Here is a 17,765-nt window from a genome sequence, read left to right on the forward strand (position 1 = left end):
AGTAAACGTGCCATAGCATTTAGCAACTGACTCTTAAAGGGAATGGGAGAAAGACTCTGACTGGTTTATTCTCAAAACACTCCCAGAACTTATTAAGAGAATAAGCACAACCCTGTTAGACCATGGGCAGCAGCGCAGAGAGATATTTTTTTCGTTACACCCTTAATGATTTTGCACCATGTGCTTTAGTCTTTGCCCCTAGATTGTTAAAATAGAACCCTTTAAACTGACTTAAAACTGCTTGCACACCTTATCAAATTCAGTTAGAACATGATTAACTTGGTTTAATAAGTTACAATGAACTAAAAACATACAGTATGTCGTCATGACTAGTTGTTCTTATAATTTTTACATTGTAGGAATGCACAGCTTTGATTTGCATTTCAACTGAAACATTAACCATACCTTGTGAGACTAATACAGTAGGCCTTTTTATTAAAAAAATAAATAAAATTCAGAGCTTGGCCAGCCAGAGTTGTGAAAGAGTCATGAAAGCCACTAGTTTATAATAACAAGGCAGAATCTCTTTAATTGATTCTTCTACCTTAAACTACTATTACTATAATTCAAATACACTCATTAAGTTTTGTACTACAAATTACAAGAGTATGTGCTGCAGTGGCAGTCTGGGACATTAACTTGAAACCAGACTTTATTTAGCCCATTTAAAAGTTTATTTACACTGTCTGAATATTTTTTCCTTATATAGCTTAGTATATGCCATTCACAATATGGACAATTGTTATTATGAGTAATATTTCATTTTGAATGTCGTCCCAGGAACTGACTATGTTTGCAATGCGTTTGGCCTCTCAGACCTTGGTATGAGGCTGTACATTTGCACAGGACATTTTAGCATGCTGGTATTTTGATTCCTCCTTGCATTGTTAAGGCTTATAAATGTGGAGGGGTTCAGATCAACATTATGTTGCTACCATTTACTATTTTCTTATATATGCAAGTGTGCTTAACCCTTGATATAAATGCTCAGGTTCATGTGAATAACTGACTGCTTCAGCCATGAAATAGCGGGGTGAGGCATTTCAGTTTCTAGAGATGATCTGATATCATAAAACTCATTTATCTATATAGGTAGAAATGAGAAACTCCACGTTTTGAATGCTCTTATTTTCTTTATGAATTTCTGGTTATAGAGCAAACTAACTAAATATAACCTTAAACCTTAAAAATAACACGATACTAAAACCCTCCCCATGTAAAATGTTAAACTTTCATAATGTTATTTCTTTCAAACTATTTAAAACATTTATCTTTTACTAGTTTAAATAGGTGAATGGCATTGTTACAGCATCTAAAAAGAAACGTGTTCTCCAACACATTTACATAAATTCTGAACTGAAATCATGATGTTACTTCTCATGAATTTGGTATCTGATATAATTGAAATACATGTAGTCAAGAAATTCCAGATCATTTTGATAAACACATTTAGTCATGGTGCTTTTTTAAAATAATTTTAACAAGATCGGTATGTTCTGTGTGAAGCTTTGGTAAAAAAAAAGTACCAGCATGAATCACTGCTTGATCAGAGAAGCAAGCCTTTCTAAGTTAGGGAAGAAACCATGGTAACCACTATTTACACTTTTCCCGCCTCTATTAAAGAAGAATTTATTTTTCACAGAAATTGTCTAGAACATACTAAGAACAATCCATTGCTGTTAAGTAAAAAAATAAAACTAGATTAAACTAGTTGACAATATACTAGAAAACAAAATAGAAACAGATGCTAACTTAGAACAATAACGAAGCACTAAAAAAAGGCTTGACAATCTGACATACAAATGCAGTGGCCATTAAAATAGCCGTTAGTGTTTACAGAAATTTAGTTGTACTGTGACTAATTGTCTCTCAGTGGATTAAAACCACACTTTCTACTTCAAATCCTAAAATCTTAAAAGAAATGGTGCATGGTGGACAAGCAAACGTGCTAGTTTTAGTAGAAGGAATCATTAACTGACACCAGCTTCTCTTATGTTCTCCTCAGGCAAAGCTGATAGTGCCGAACAGCACGGCAGGACTGATCATTGGCAAGGGTGGAGCCACGGTGAAGGCTGTCATGGAACAGTCCGGCGCCTGGGTCCAGCTTTCACAAAAACCCGATGGCATCAACCTGCAGGAACGTGTTGTTACCATCAGCGGGGAGCCTGAGCAAAACCGCAAAGCTGTAGAGATCATTGTGCAGAAGATTCAGGAGGATCCACAAAGCAGCAGCTGTCTGAACATCAGCTACTCCAACATTTCTGGCCCAGTGGCCAACTCTAACCCCACCGGATCCCCGTACGCCAACTCAGCAGAGGTGATGCCAGCTGCGGCCGCAGCAGCAGCAGCCACAGCCTCCAGTCTCCTGGGGCAGGCCAGTCTGGCTGGAGTGGGTGCTTTCCCCACCACCATGTCCAGCTTCTCAGGGAATGACCTGCTGGCTATCACGTCGGCACTGAACACGTTAGCCAGCTACGGATACAATACCAACTCCCTGGGTCTTGGGCTCAACCCTGCGGCTGCCTCAGGAGTCCTTGCTGCTGTAGCCGCAAGCGCTAATCCTGCTGCAGCTGCGGCCGCTAACCTGCTAGCCTCCTACGCCAACGACGCATCCACTAGTGCTGGCCACCCAGCGACCAGTCTGGGAGGTTTCACGCTAGGCTCACTCGCTGCCGCCACTGGAGCCACCAACGGTTACCTGAGCGCCGCTTCCCCTCTGGTGGCCAGCTCCCTACTGGCCACAGAGAAGCTGGCCGAAGGGGCCAAAGATGTGGTGGAGATTGCAGTGCCGGAGAACTTGGTAGGCGCCATTTTGGGGAAAGGAGGCAAAACGCTTGTGGAGTACCAAGAACTGACGGGAGCCCGCATTCAGATCTCCAAAAAGGGAGAGTTTGTTCCTGGCACCAGAAACCGTAAAGTCACGATCACCGGATCGCCAGCCGCCACACAAGCAGCCCAATATCTTATCAGCCAGCGAATCACATATGAGCAGGGTGTGAGGGCCACCAATCCGCAGAAGGTGGGCTAAAAACAGGGAGTATGAAAAAAAGGAGAGAGAAAGAGTGGGGGATGGGGAAGATACAGAGAAAGATTGAGGGCGACCGAAATAAACCACATTCTTTGTGGGAAAATCTCAGTATTAAAAAAAATATGAAAAAAAATCCTCTCAAAGTGGAAAATTTGGAAAAGAAAAATGTGTAAAATGTAAATATGGGTTTATTTCTTAAGTTTTTGGATTTTTTTATTGGTTGATTTTTGCTTTTGGTTTTTCTTTTGGGCTTTTTGTGCATTTTTCTGGACAGCAGTGAATGGCATTTCAACCTGGCATGCTGCCGCGCTGCAGTTCCCAGCAGGTGGGCAAGGTGGTCGGATGGGGGACACTGGGGTGGAGCAAACCCAGGAATCGGCCCTTTCCCCACCCCCATCCCCTCCTAGCTGACAGATTCTTGTTCTTTATATTTTATTCCTTAGTCTAACACCCACCCTTTCGCCCGTGCCCTCTCTTTAGAAGGGTCTGAGACTGAATATATATATATATACATATATATCCCCCCTAGCCTGTGAAACCCCATACCCCACCCCAGCCACCCCTCGTCCCAGCCCTAATGGTCCCAGCCAGCTAGGGCAAGGGATGTGAGGCTGCTGCAGGGTCTCTCAGCGCCACTAGACATCTACCTGGGGTTCCAGTTTGACCAGGTGCATGCCACTACAAATGTTGTTAGCATAAGGGAAGCTTGTAGATCATGTTGCGGACATAGGCCAGGATGCAAAAGGCACCTGAATCTTTCGTACCAGAGCTCCTAGAGATTGTTGGCATTTCTCTAAGGGATTTGAGGTCTGGTGTTTATACAAATACTATTATCATTATTATTATTACTACTACTATTATTATTATTACAAAATATCACCATCAACTTTATTTATTAATATGATTTCACCCATAAGGACTGAAGTATTTGTTTTGTTTTTTCTTAATCTGTGAATTCAGGTTGACATGAATGTAAAGACAATATTTTGGATTTAGTTTTTTATTTAAGTAGATCGAATCGTGTGTCCATGTAATATATGTCTTATTTAACGTCCAGTGAAAACTGCACCGTCGGCACCAACAGAGAGAATAGGGGCAGATGTACTGTACAGTGATATAAAAAAACAACAACACACACACTCTCAGCAAACTATTACCAGATTTAAATGCTGAAAATGCAACGAAGCATACACAAACTTGAAATCACAGTGGGACTAGACAATTTATTCACATATCTACTGAACGAGAATGTAGGTCTTTGCACAAGTCCAAGGGAGTGTATCAGAATGCGACTTTGTATGAAAGCCAATCCTTTTCTATAACGTCCCAAAACATCTCCCCCCAGCTTTACTCTATGCTGCCCTTCTGCAGTGGGAGACATTGTGCACTTTGAGCCACTGCAGTTGAATATCTGCGCAAATCTGCTGGAAAATTTGCCGAGATATTCCCTATCAAATCAGAAACTGTCCCTCAGAGCTCTGAGGCGTTTCATGAACACATACTACTGAACTACTATGAACAAATTCTGACCAGCACAGGTTGATTACTAACATGGTCTGTCCTGTAAATTGCAGGTTGTCTGCTAGAGAAAACATTTTTATGTGGTGACCATTTTCGTAATTGCCACATTTTTTTTTAAAAAACTGTACACTTGAGTTACCAATCGATTTCTGGTTGCATTATTCTAACTAGGCTGCCATGTGAAAATCCTCCTGTGCAGATCAGAACTACCCAAGTGCGACGTATGTGCTGCTAATAAGGTCCTGTTTGCTTTTTGTTTTAAATCTGAGTACACTGAATTTCGTCTTAATGCACTGTGAAGTGTGGAGGCCGTGATGAAAGGCCAAAAAAGTCAGGGTTTCTATATTGTTATTGCATCGATGCATCACCATGATGGAATGTACTCATGTGCAACGTCTCATACAACCTCCATGGAGTCAATGTGTCGCTTACTGTAGGGTGGAAAGGAAGCCTGGATGGTCCTGTCAGGTTGAGATCAGACTCTGAGCAGTTTGTTTTGCCAGTATCCAACTTTAACTTTCCAACTAACCGCCAGCTGACTGTGCATATTTATTGTGAAGGGGCAGAGGATGGTATAGTCTGTACGTTTAAACTTAGCATGTCCTCCAAAACGATTCTATGTTCACACAACGTTAATTCTTTGAGTTAGTTAAAAATATCAAATGCATCAGGACTTAATCAAAACCACAAAGGAAAGAGAGAATTACCCAAAGAATCAGACCAACAGAGAAAGACAGAGATGTGCTCTGTCTCCCCTTGACTAAAGTAACGATTCTTTCCCCTACTTTTCTATCGGAGCACCAGGGAGAGTAAATCTGAACCGATTGGTAAGGAGGCTTCTTTATTCTCATCTAAAAACCATCACAACCCCTCACCTTTTCTTAACCCCCTTTTTACCTTTGTGCACCTCATTCTGACACATCAACCCAGAGACCCCCTTTTTCTCTCACATCTCTCCATGGGTGGCGATGTCTGGTGTAACAGTGCATGTCTGCTTGCCCTTTCACGAAACAATGACGAGAGGTGCGCCCAGAGTAGAACTAGAAGCTTGCAGTAGCACATCACACCTTCAAAAAGGGACTTGCTACAAGCCATTGATGTGTTTGTATGATGTGCATGTGTGTATATATGCTTTTAAAAGTTGATAACGGTTGTGACCTAGGTAAAGAGGTCTATCAAGCGGCGATGACTCTTAAAAGTTGGTTTCACATTTTTGAGGTGCAATGAGCGTTTCTTTTCAAATGAAGGGATACGATAGTTCAGATTTGAGGATCAGCGATGGCAATCGAGCGCCTCCGCATTTTAGAGTGCATCTGTGCGTTTGGTTTTACCCATGATGCAGTATTTCATCAGACACTTCAGAGCTTGAACAAGTGGGAAACTGTCTCGGTAGATCCCCATATAAGATTTATGTTAGATCACCTTTCGATTTTAGCAAGACACACACAAAAGCAAGATGTTACTGTGACAATTCAATGTGAAAACTATTAAACGGTGCCAACATAGTGTCAAGGAGCAGCTTTTGTTGTTTTGTTTTTGTATTCAGTACTAAAAGTACATATGGGAGGGGGGGGTTCTCTATTTTTTTTCTATTAGTAACTGGGAAAATAGATCAAATGTGATGAGTACTGAAAGCAATATACGTAGTAGCATGTCGTCATGTCTTGTCTTTTTATTCTGTCCGTGTAGGAGCTTTGGATTTACCTAGATGTTGAGTAGATTTGCATATACTATTTTTTAAGTTGTGAAGATGCTGCTATTGAATAAGTGATGTACTAAAATTTAAGATAAAAAAAAACATATCTGGTCAGTCATTTAGCAGGATGTGGTAGTTGTAAGAGGTGTAACTAAATGCTACATTGATAATTGAATAATTGCTATATCAATGGATTAAATGAATAAACCTGTGCCAAAATAGATCTTTACAGATTTAAATGTGATTTAAACACCGTTAGTTAAGAGCAGACATAATTTTGTAATTTACAAAAAAAGAAAAAATGTGAAAAGTGCCAAATAAGCCAGTTAAGATAGTGGGGGTAAAGTGACTAGAGAAGCAAAAAATAAAATAGACATTAGCACTATAAGGTTGAGAGTTTTCTGCCCCTCAAACTAACCACTCTTTGTTCAAATAAAGGGAGGGATTCATCTCATTGGCCAAATAAAAGCAGGGTGCCATTAACACACATCCCTGGGGCTAGAAGACTGCCGAGTTAGCTTAGCATGGTTAACGTTTTATAAGTTATCAGCATTCTTAAGTCAGCCTTTTATAGTTCTGAAGATGTATTTTGTGAAGATAGATGTTATCTTTTTTGCACGTCGATATTGCATGATACCAAGTGAAGCGTGGATTTAAAAAAAAAAAAAAAAGTGAAGACAAAAAAAAAAAACAATTAGGCAATGTGCATTCATTTTGAGGACGAAACTTTGCATGGCAACAACAGTCCAAGCTATTAAATGAGCTTTTTCACATTTTTACCTTTTTACTTTTAATTTTGCTAAGACCAAGCTGGAGTTTTGTTGTCCATGAAACCTAGGCCACAGAAACCAAAACCATTCATAGTCATGGTCATATTCAGCGTCATGATTCTAGCACTCATTTTCTACAGACTTATCAATGTTTTGTGATAATTTGGAAGAGAAGTTGGGAATGGAGGGTTAATTTGCCGTCATTACCATGAAAACATGGCCGTGAATGTATTCACCACTACATAAGTTTGCATATCACTCTTTTGATCATGATTTTAGGGCTTGTGTGTCAGTACTAATATCATTAGGCTTCTGTTCTCTAGCTTGTTCTGCCATCACTGCACATTAAGCTTGTCCCATTCTCGTGTGAATATGCACTTTATATTTCTCTTCTGCTTCAAGCCACCCTAGCTACCAACAGCCCTGTTTTCCAACGAAAGCAAATGCAATGACACCGCTAAACTGCTTGAATCTTTTACCTCAGATCTCCATGAATAAAAGAGAGGGACGTCCTCGTAACTTTATAATGAAATGATGCGGCACTACTGTTTGCATAAGAATGGATTGGGCAGAAATTCCAAACTGACCAATGAATTGGAAATGTTATTTTTTTGACAGTGTTTTTTGTTATTATTAATGATAATAAGTGCCAAAAGGGGCATGTCTGAAATCATGAATATTGTTATTTGTCCTTTCTCTTTTAAAAAGGCTAATGAAAACTGCACTGTGCTTATCGTGATTCTTTTTTACGCATAGAGCAACATGCGTCTAGTCATTTTGCACCCAGGCCGCTGGGTTTGTCACATGCGCAGTCAAGTTGAGATGAATGCAAACTTATGATTTAGCTGATGTCAAGAAGGTCATTGCTTTTATGTGGGCGCACGGCTAGAGCTTGTCGCTCTTCCAAAACCCCACACGCTCCCCCTGCCCCAGTCCAAGTCCACCCCCGGCCCCCGACAACCCGGGGTCACTCTTGAGCTCAAACCCATTGAAGCACCAGCAATGTTAGAATACATTTGTCATATCACTGTTCTGTTCTTTTTTATTTTCCTGTTTTTATTTGTACGACACTCTCTAACCTAGACCAAGTATAACAAAAATGTCATTCATATGTATCCTGTTTACTCTCCCTTTTTCTCCCTTTTGCACTTTCACTGCTCCCCTTTTTTCCAACCACTCCCCACTCTTCTGCCGACCTCCCCCTCACACCCTCCCAGACTTTCTCCTGAGTGCCAAACAAAAACAGTACCATTCCAAACTTTTTGAGTTCTCTTGTATGTTGGACATCCATTGGACGCACCCATGAACAAGCCAGCATGTTTCTCCATAACATGATGTCAGTCATGACGCCTCAACATTACCCAAAAAGTGAGCAGTAAAAGCAAGACCTGGATTAACACGGTAAAAACACGGCTGGCTACCTCTCATAAACTGCTTTTCCTAATTCTCTGTCATCTCTTCAACCTCCAGGACATCACTGATTGTGTGCCATAATGCTGGGGGCACTGTCACTCTCCTCACCCCAGAGTCTCTCCATTTGATTTTCTCGATGGAAAACATTAAATGCAAGCAAAGAAAAAAAATCCATTTTAAATGGCAGGTTTGTTCCTTTAACATAAAAAAACATGCTGAGGAGTGTGTAAACGTCAGCCGCGCAGCCATCTTCTGTCTTCTGAACTTTGAACTTCTCACCCCTCATGAACTTTATTGACCTTCTTCCTCCCCTTCTATGTTCATCAACTGTTTGGACTTAAAATCTCCATTCCATCTCCAAACCTTTTTGAGACTGTGCAATTCTAGTTGAGATGATTGGATTTATTTCTCTTTTTTTAAGTCATCATTGGGGACGAACAAATAATAAACAAACAAAAAAAAAAAGACACGCAAAAATATCAATAAGATCCAAACTGTTTCCTCCACAATTTCATTATTTTCTTTCATTGTAAATATCTGTCAGATTTGGTTGAACTGTAACCAGAGACGTGTTCAACGTTAAAGGGGCTGGCAGCATAAAATCGCTTTTGTGGAGCCGCCATTAGGAAGTCGAGGTCAATTTAAGCAGCTCCATAAAAGACGTACTGCGTTATAGAGTCACGTATGCAGTACTGAGACCATCAAAATTTGGATCTGGCCCCTCCAAACATTGCATAATCACTACTAACCGCTAAGTTAGATTAAGATAGTGTAGGTTTCATACTTGAACTGATGGTAATTGCTAATCTCATTGTACATATCAAACGTGTCGAGTGTGAATTGTGATACGTGTCGATTAGGTGTCTTTACCATTACAGCATCTGTTCACGAGACAAAAAAAAAAAAGAAAAGAAAAAAAAGCTAAAGTTTCTTTGTGATGCCGAAAGGATCATTTTCATGCGTCTCAACCATGCTTGAGCTCCACATCTAATGTTTCTATGCTGCCAGCTTTGTTTTCTGATAACCCTTCATGAGCTTATTTATTTTCAAACTACTATACGTTATTAATAAATGGCATCAAGAAACTAGACAAAAGGGAATGACTGGAAAGATGAATTACTGTTTTGTTTTTAGTATTTTAGTGGTTTCTTTTAACATCATCCATTAACTGACTTTAAAAAAAAAATATTAAATATTTAATGTAACTGTAGCATTGTGTTTGTACAAAAAATAGTGAGTTGTGTTTTTTGACTTGTGGATTACCAGTGAAGTCAGCAATTTAGTGCTAATATCTATTAAGTCGTTCCTTTTATTTTCCTCCTTTCTTTTATATTTAAGGGTTATTATTTCCGACAGCAACAGCAGTCATTATAAATGTTCATTTTACCATCACCTGTCTTCTGTTGTCTTATTCTTCACCTCCCACTACACTCAGTTTCATCAAATAACACATTGCAAGTTCGTGCCTGAAACCATGTGCTCGGTCTTGGGGGAGGGGCCATGTGTGAGTGATGCGTGAGCGAGTGAATGAATGAATGAATGTGACTGCTTGCGAGAGGCTTGGCCAGGCGGGTGTTATGTCTTCTGTCCACCTAAAGCTAAAACCTGTTGGGTTTCCATTTACCAATGGAACCTGCTGATGTTATAGCTCAATCCCATCATGTAAGCCTAGTTGATTTTGATCGTCCATAACTCCTCCTCCTCCGTTTGCCAACCACTTTTCACCACCTTTTCCCTCCTCCCTCCCCCTTACGAGCCATTCCCTCGCCACGCACCTCCCACGCCATGTGATGTTCTCCATCGATAACATACTACTCGACCAGACCCACATTAACTCTGTTCTCATGCCTGCAGAGGAGGAGGTTGCCAGTCAACTCACCCTCCGCTCATGATCCGCCACCATCCCTTACCGGCTGCCGGAGCCAGTCCTAAACTATTAAACTAATAATAATAATAAAAAAAGAGAAAAAAATAAGAAATAAAAAATAAGAAAAAAAAAAATACAGACAAGTGACTCTCAGGGTGTTTACGTAATCTACCTTACTCTGTGATCTCACAGAACCGCAACCCAGCTCTCCCTCAAGCTTTTTAAGGAGCCCAAAGACAATTTACCATGTGTGATTGCTTATCAAGTCTTCTTCAAGAGAAAAAAAAAACAACAGAATGATATGCACCCAATTAAAGGAGCAAGCAAAATGCTGTTAATGTTTACAAACCTTAACGAGACCAACGCTGTTGAAAGAATGTGTAAGAGTACAAAGACAATTCTTTAATAATTACGTCATTATGAAGTGACTACATTTTAAATGATCATTTTTATGTGACATGGAGTTTTATGTGGCATTTTGGAAACATTGCATGTTCCTCTTTTTTGCAATGACTTACGTTTTTTTAAATGTCATAATGGTACAGTGTAAAGTCAGAGCTACATTTAGTTGCTAATAATAAACTACATTGATGTAAGTGTTCATCTCACATATCTTAGAAAATGGTACCGGACTGAGTCCGAAAGGAAGAAGAAAAAAACAGCACCAACAACAACAACAACAAACATGTGATTGCGTTACTGTATAGAATTTGTTCATATTTGTATATGGTGACAGTAAAAAATAAAGTATGTGCTCGAAATATCAGGGACACATGGGTAGAGTTTGAAGGGCTGCTTACAACACCAACTGTAAAGCTCGAGGTGATGAGGTAAGTTACACCAGGGTGAAAATTTGATTTTGCTTTTCTATTTACAGTTTTTAATGACATTTACAGCTTAATATATGAGATAGGGCTGTTCGATCATAATCACAATTAGTTTGGTCATAACTGTGATCAAGGTTATTCAAAACGATTACAGTTGAGGTCAAAATTATTAGCCCTCCTGTGAATTTTTTAAATAAATATTTCCACAAATATTTAACAGAGTAAGGAATTTTTCGCAGTATTTCCTATATTTTTTTTTCTGGAGAAAGCCTTGTTTAACTTTATTTTGGCTAGAATAAAAGCATGTTATAATATTTTGAAACCTATTTTAAGGTTAATATTATTAGACCTTTTTAGCAATGTATTTTTTGATTGGCTGCAGAAGAAACTACTGTTATACAATGACTTGCCTAATTACCCTAATTAAGCCTTTGAATTGCACTTTAAGCTGAATACTAGTGTCTTGAAAAATATGCAGTAAAATATTATTTACTGTCATCATGGCAAAGATAAAAGAAATCAGTTATTACAAACGAGTTATTAAAACTATCATGTTTAAAAATGGGTTGAAAAAAAATCTTTCCGTTGAATAGAAATTGAGGGAAAAGGGTCCTTAATAATTTAGGAGAGCTAATAATTCTGGCTTCAACTGTATATATGCAGTTAGTTTCCTCCCTGTACTGTAAATAAGAAAAGGGAAATAAATACAAAAGAATAAAAATATGAAAAACTGCTTTAAGCATCTTCACTGTAAGAAAAACATTAATTATAGCTACAAATGTCCACTGATCAGTCAAATGCAGTGAGAGATTTTGTCCTTTTGTTTGATTAATAATGATAAAAACATTCAGCAGCAGAAATATTGCGCTCTGTCACTTTAAGAGCAGTACGGATCTGATTTATGGTTTCACTTTTTACAGTCTGTTGATTCTCAACTCGTTTATTTATTACATAAATGAGGGTTAATATGAATAAACACTAAAGGCCGCGTTTTGACACAAATTTGCATGTTTTTGACCATTAAAGTGCTCGCATTAAGATGACTTTAGATATGTGTGCTCTGCTCATCTCTGATGCTGAGTGCACACATACAGCAGCATCATGCAACTATTTTCGTGCTTAAAAAAGATTTGAATGTACATTTATGAATGATGCACATCCCGTGCTGCAAAAGTTACATCACAGTACATGCTTTTAGTAATTTTTACATGAAACTGAGCTTTGCAGAGCAACAAATATGTACAAGTGGAAAGGGGGCGGTATATGATGCAAAAATCGTTTTATATCGATTAATGTGTTTTCATAATTGTTTGAAGCCGAAATCGAAACTGAATTTTAGATTAATTGCACAGCCCGAATATGAGATATATAAATTTTCATATATACAAAAGTTTTATCTTTTATATAAAGCTAATGGAAATAGCATTAATATATTTCAAATCAGTCTAAAAAGATAAGCCTGAAAACTAATATTCATATGATAGTCTGGAGTATGACTGATATGCAAATGCAGCTTGCGTGATGTAACCCAATGTAATTTCCCATTACATGCTTGGTAAAAGCAAACCCAGCAGTCATTTCGCTCTTAATGCATGTGTTTTCAGGATGAAGTCAATTCAAGATGATCTTAAAAACATGATAAAGTCTCTTGGCCATTTTCATCCACCCACTTTTTCTGTGCACTAATTCATCCAACTTGCAAAAATCACCTTCACCTTCCCAACATGCCTCCAAAGCCAACACCAGCTAAAAAGCACCACAGAAAAATCCCAATATAGACATCGGTCAGTGGGCTTGACCGGCTTTCATGCTGGCTTTCAGCACATTGATCTGTGGTGGAGACTCCAGGGAAATTAACATTCACCGCATGATCTAAAACCTGTCTCACCAAACAAACCATAAACTAAAGAAGTATCTCCAGAGTTCAGACCAATTCAGCTCGACTTGATTGTTATTGTTTTAGTAAACAGTGTGTAATTCTAATCAGATGTTGAGGTATTTAAAAGTGCAGCTTCTAGATTAAATCAAATCAACAGTCAATGCATTAAGTAGCGCTTTAACAATGCAGCCACGATCCTGTGATATCTATATCTGCATCCATATCTTGGCCCAAAGCTCCAAGCACCTTTTTAAGCATGGAAACTGTCATGATGAATAATTAGGTCTTTCAAGTGGAATCATCACTCCCTCTCTCCATCTCCACTGGGAATGGTGAGCTGGTGTAGCCGAAGCTCCATCATTTCAAATGCATCCAATCTCGCTAATTGTGCACCTTTACCAGCCCTTAGGCCATGATTGATTTTCCCCGCTCCAGCTCGGTTCCTTCCCCACACCTCAAACCCAACAGGCTTTTCCTCGTTTCAGCCCAGCTGTTCCAGAAAGCACGCCTAACCATTTCTGCCCCCCTTCCTCTCCTCTTCTCAAAGGGTGCGCAAAAGGAGTGAGAGAAAGAGAGAGAAAGAGAGAGAGCAAGAAGCAGACAAGAATATGCTCTCAGCCCTCATAAATCCCTAGAGTTGGAAAGCAGACCTGTGGAACATGTGCAAAGATCTCCAGTCCTTAGTCCAGCACTTTTCAAGGGGGAACGCGCAGTACTCGGTCCTGAGATTGCTTCGGCCTCTCTCAACTGTTTTTGTTAAGACAGACTGTCTTCGCATTTATGACTGATTCTGTATGTGCATGCATTTATTCAACAATATCAATGACTTATTTTTAGTTTAGAACAGTTACAGTGGCTCTGAAAAGTATTTGAACATTTAGCGTTTTTTTTCCATCTATCTATCTATCTATCTATCTATCTATCTATCTATCTATCTATCTATCTATCTATCTATCTATCTATCTATCTATCTATCTATCTATCTATCTATCCATTCATATGTTTCTACATATCTATGTACTGTATCTAAAAACCTGTGCTGTTATAAACTTTTTGGGCCACTGTACAATGTTTTTTTTTTTTTTTTAATCTGTTTGACTTCAAAACCACTTCCGAAGTACCCATCATAATAAAGTGTAACTGTGTGGTTAAAAAAAAAAAAACCTGAATAACATGTCTAGCTACAAATGTGCAAGAGTGTATCGATGTGATTTGCAGTTTAAGCAACAGCTTTCTGGCTGCAAACAGGCCTCAGGAATGCATGAGCCGCAGTTTTAAATGAACAGGGCTCTCTCTCTCTCTCTTATTTCCACGACAGGACTTTGTCTGTACGGTGGTGCTGAAGTGAACAGCATGAATTCAGCTTGAAATTTCTACTGTTATTGGGCTGACTTGGTAAAAACAGCTAGAATACAGAATCAGTCAGTGCGGCGCAGTCGAATCGATTTAAAGCTAGTGCGTCTCGGATACATGAAGACTTGTGCTGATACAGAGAATAGCTGTCACGTCAAAGCAGAGCTGAAATCTGGCCCACAGGAAGAGTAAAAACCAACAGTCAGCAATCTGACGCACACTAGAAAAAAACACTTTGTCCTCATTTCCCCCCAATTACTGTATACATGTGAGTGTATCAACACATGTGAATATACGATCTGTATCCTTTTTGTCTAATGCAAGCCTTTAGTGTACAAATTTGACCTTAAATACTGTTTCTATAACAAAAACCAAATCAGTTCGGTGATAAACCGACTGTGGTCCGTAAGATTATCAGCAATAATGTTCAAAACTTTATAAGCTACCTTTTTTATGGCTTTGATATATTTGTTTGAATGTTGGGACTGTATTTTGACAAAATACTAGAAAAGTGACAAAAACAATTGATTAATCACACCAACAAATGTACATTTACGACACTTTTCTCAGTTGATTGCTTGTGTTTTAAGAAGTGCAATTTTTAAAAAGCAGACTGTGCTGCGTTGTGTTAAAAATTTTGATTTCTCTTCCTACTGTGAAAAAAAAACTGCAGGCTTTTCAACATATTCAGGCCGGATTTGAAACTGCATCCTAATTCAACTTTGCTTCACTTTTTCCCGTATTTAAAGAGTATAACATTTATGCCTGCTTTTTGTTTCTGACAGACCAAAATATCCATTACACTCGATTAAAACTGGTTTCATCGGTCACCACGAAAACACTGAAAATGATTGTAATAGTTTTGTATGTTTTTTGTTTTCTTGCTGTTGTAATATTTCTAACAAATGAAGCTGATAAATTATACTAGAGTTTGTTCGTAATATAAAGAATAACTTTTAACATCGGTGTTTTATGAGTATATGTACATAAGATAAAGAAATAAATTAAGAAAGTTGCAATGCAAAGCTGTGATTTTAAAGCACTGTAGCGTGTACAGTGATTTGTTTTTATCAATTTTATGGTACATATGATATGTTCTGCATTTCTGCAGTTGTTGTTTTTCTTTTTGTTCATGAGCATATGCTTTAATAAATATGTTTTTTACAGTATGTCGCTAAGGCCCAAGCTATTCTTATGACAGTACTGCAAACTTCCAGTGAAGCAACCTGCATATAGGTCACGCTTTTCCTATCTTTGCACTGTGTATTTTTCCTTTTTTTGTTGTAATTAGCCATGAATTCTTGCTTCTATCTGTAATTAGCTTGGCTGCTGTACATGAAGGTCTATATCAAAAAGAGGTGATGTACGTTAGCACTGATGAACCCTGCTGGGCTAATGAGGGATAAAAATGCATGAGGTAAAGCCTGTCTGCGCAACTGCAACTTCGCACCTCTGAGGGGTTTAATTGGGTCACTGCTTGCCATAGATATGACTGAAGCACAACTGAGACAACAATGTATGCTCCCGAGACGCAAGATAAAATAAGAAGCGTCTTAGTTCTGTGTATAAATCTCTCTACGCTTTTTGTGTAGGTTGACGGTGCGAGACACATGGCACGCAATGATAAATCTACATGCCTGTGGAGGAGGGTCTTTATGATAGAGGGCTTGCTGGAGCATCCTACATAAAAACTGCAAGATGAAATATTAAAGTGCATACTAAACAAAACAACTAGGCTTAATGAGTTGAAGTCACTTTTTTTTCCAGTGCAGCGTAATATCCTGAGACAACCAGCAAACAAGACAAAAAGAAAATATTATTCCAAGATAAATTTAATAAATAAGATTATAATATTTTATCAGCTATTAAATATTATAAATCTGATAAAAAATAATTTGTGAAGTTTTTTAAATGTTAAATCAATGATAAATATGGAAATCACAATTGATTTGTATTTATAAAGTTAAAAAGTAAAAAAATTGTCTTGAAACAGTTTCAGTTTACTAGAACTTCATCTATGTTAAGCTGCTTTGAAAAATCTACATTGTAAAAGTGCTATAGAAATAAAGATGAACAAAGAACAAATAAAAAAATACACACTTTTTCATGTCCTTTTTAACCAGTTACTTTTAAATGGTAGTCAATCAATCAATAAATAAATAAATAAACAAACACATTGACTGCAGGCATAAGGTAACCTTCATTCTGTTTGTCCCACCAGTGGATTGGAAGATGAGAGAATGTGACCAAATCTAATTTTTGCAATTCCGTTTGCATTATAGGCACAAATTTCACTTGCTTTCACCTATTTGGATAAATTTTACTCCACATTTAATGCTTATTGAACGTACAAGATTGCAAAAAGAAAGTGCAATACTTTGTAGGCTAAAAAATATATATACATTTGTTTTATTATATTAAATATTTGTATTTTATTATATTTTTGTAGGCTACATTTCCTGATCTTCAAGGAAAAGCACTGTAGGCCACAAATAAATTAAACACTTTCAAAATGAATATAACCAATAAGTCATGGCATAAACCCACAAAATAATTGTACCAGTGTCCAGACATTTTATCCTACTCATCAGATTATGATACAGACACTGTATTTTAATAGTTTTGAGGTTGGGGTTTGGGGTTAGATATTACAGCTTCATATCACCCTACTCCACATTAAAAATTACACCGGTAGCAAATTCTGACTAGCATATTGTGTAATCAAAATGTGCTACCTACTTTTTGAATGGGAGGTATAGGACAATCTGACAATGTAGGACAAATCGACAGAACAACGGATAAAGGTGGGGCCAAGTAGAAGTGCTCACTTTGATCCCCTGAGCTCTGCAAGGGTTGGGGAAATTCCAAATTTAACCAAAACAAACGATTACAATTGGCTGAAGATAGGCAAAGAAAATTCGGCAAATGCGTCAACCAGCAGAAATTGGGAATTAAAAAATAAATTGTACGAATAATTGTACCAATTTTAACTTTAAATGTAATTCAATCCAGATTCAACTCAAGCTGTTTAGCCAGTTTTATATAATTTAACAAACTGGAACAAACCGCCCAATTGATTCAACGTGAATTAGTGCCACAACATTTTTAGCTTAAAATAGCTGAATTTTTTTAACCAGTGTAAATTAACAATAAGCATGGTGGCTCAGTGGTTACCACTGTCGTTTTACAGCAAGAAGGTCGCTGGTTCAAGTCCCGGCTGAGCAAGTGGGCATTTCTATGTGGAGTTTTCATGTTCTCCCCGTGTTCGCATGGGTTTCCCTCACAGTCCAGAGACATGCACTAAAGGTAAATTGGATTAACTAAATTTGCTGTAGTGTATGAGTGTGTGTGTGTGTGTGTGTGTGTGAATGAGAGTGTGTGGATGTTTTCCAGTACTGGTTTCGGCTGGAA

The 17,765-nt window shown here is 38.2% G+C and overlaps 2 protein-coding genes across 9 annotated transcripts in view; one reads left to right on the plus strand and one right to left on the minus strand.

Moving 5' to 3' along the window:
• nova2 (NOVA alternative splicing regulator 2) overlaps window positions 1-9,820 on the plus strand; it is an 80,494-nt gene extending 70,674 nt beyond the window's left edge. The window contains exon 4 of one of the 2 annotated variants that reach the window (XM_087282957.1): window positions 2,006-8,598. In XM_087282957.1, the coding sequence (XP_087139083.1) occupies window positions 2,006-3,028 (1,023 nt within the window). In that variant the 3' untranslated portion in view covers window positions 3,029-8,598. Of the gene's footprint in view, window positions 1-2,005 lie in introns of both variants that reach the window. The other variant, NM_001309524.1, reaches the window with a different exon arrangement.
• Window positions 1-17,765, minus strand: part of LOC147833701 (uncharacterized) — a 108,288-nt gene that overhangs the window by 79,014 nt on the left and 11,509 nt on the right. The window lies entirely within an intron of this gene.

This window comes from Danio rerio, chromosome 15, assembly GCF_052040795.2.
Source record: "Danio rerio strain M-AB ecotype USA chromosome 15, GRCz13ab, whole genome shotgun sequence".
NCBI lineage: Eukaryota > Metazoa > Chordata > Actinopteri > Cypriniformes > Danionidae > Danio > Danio rerio.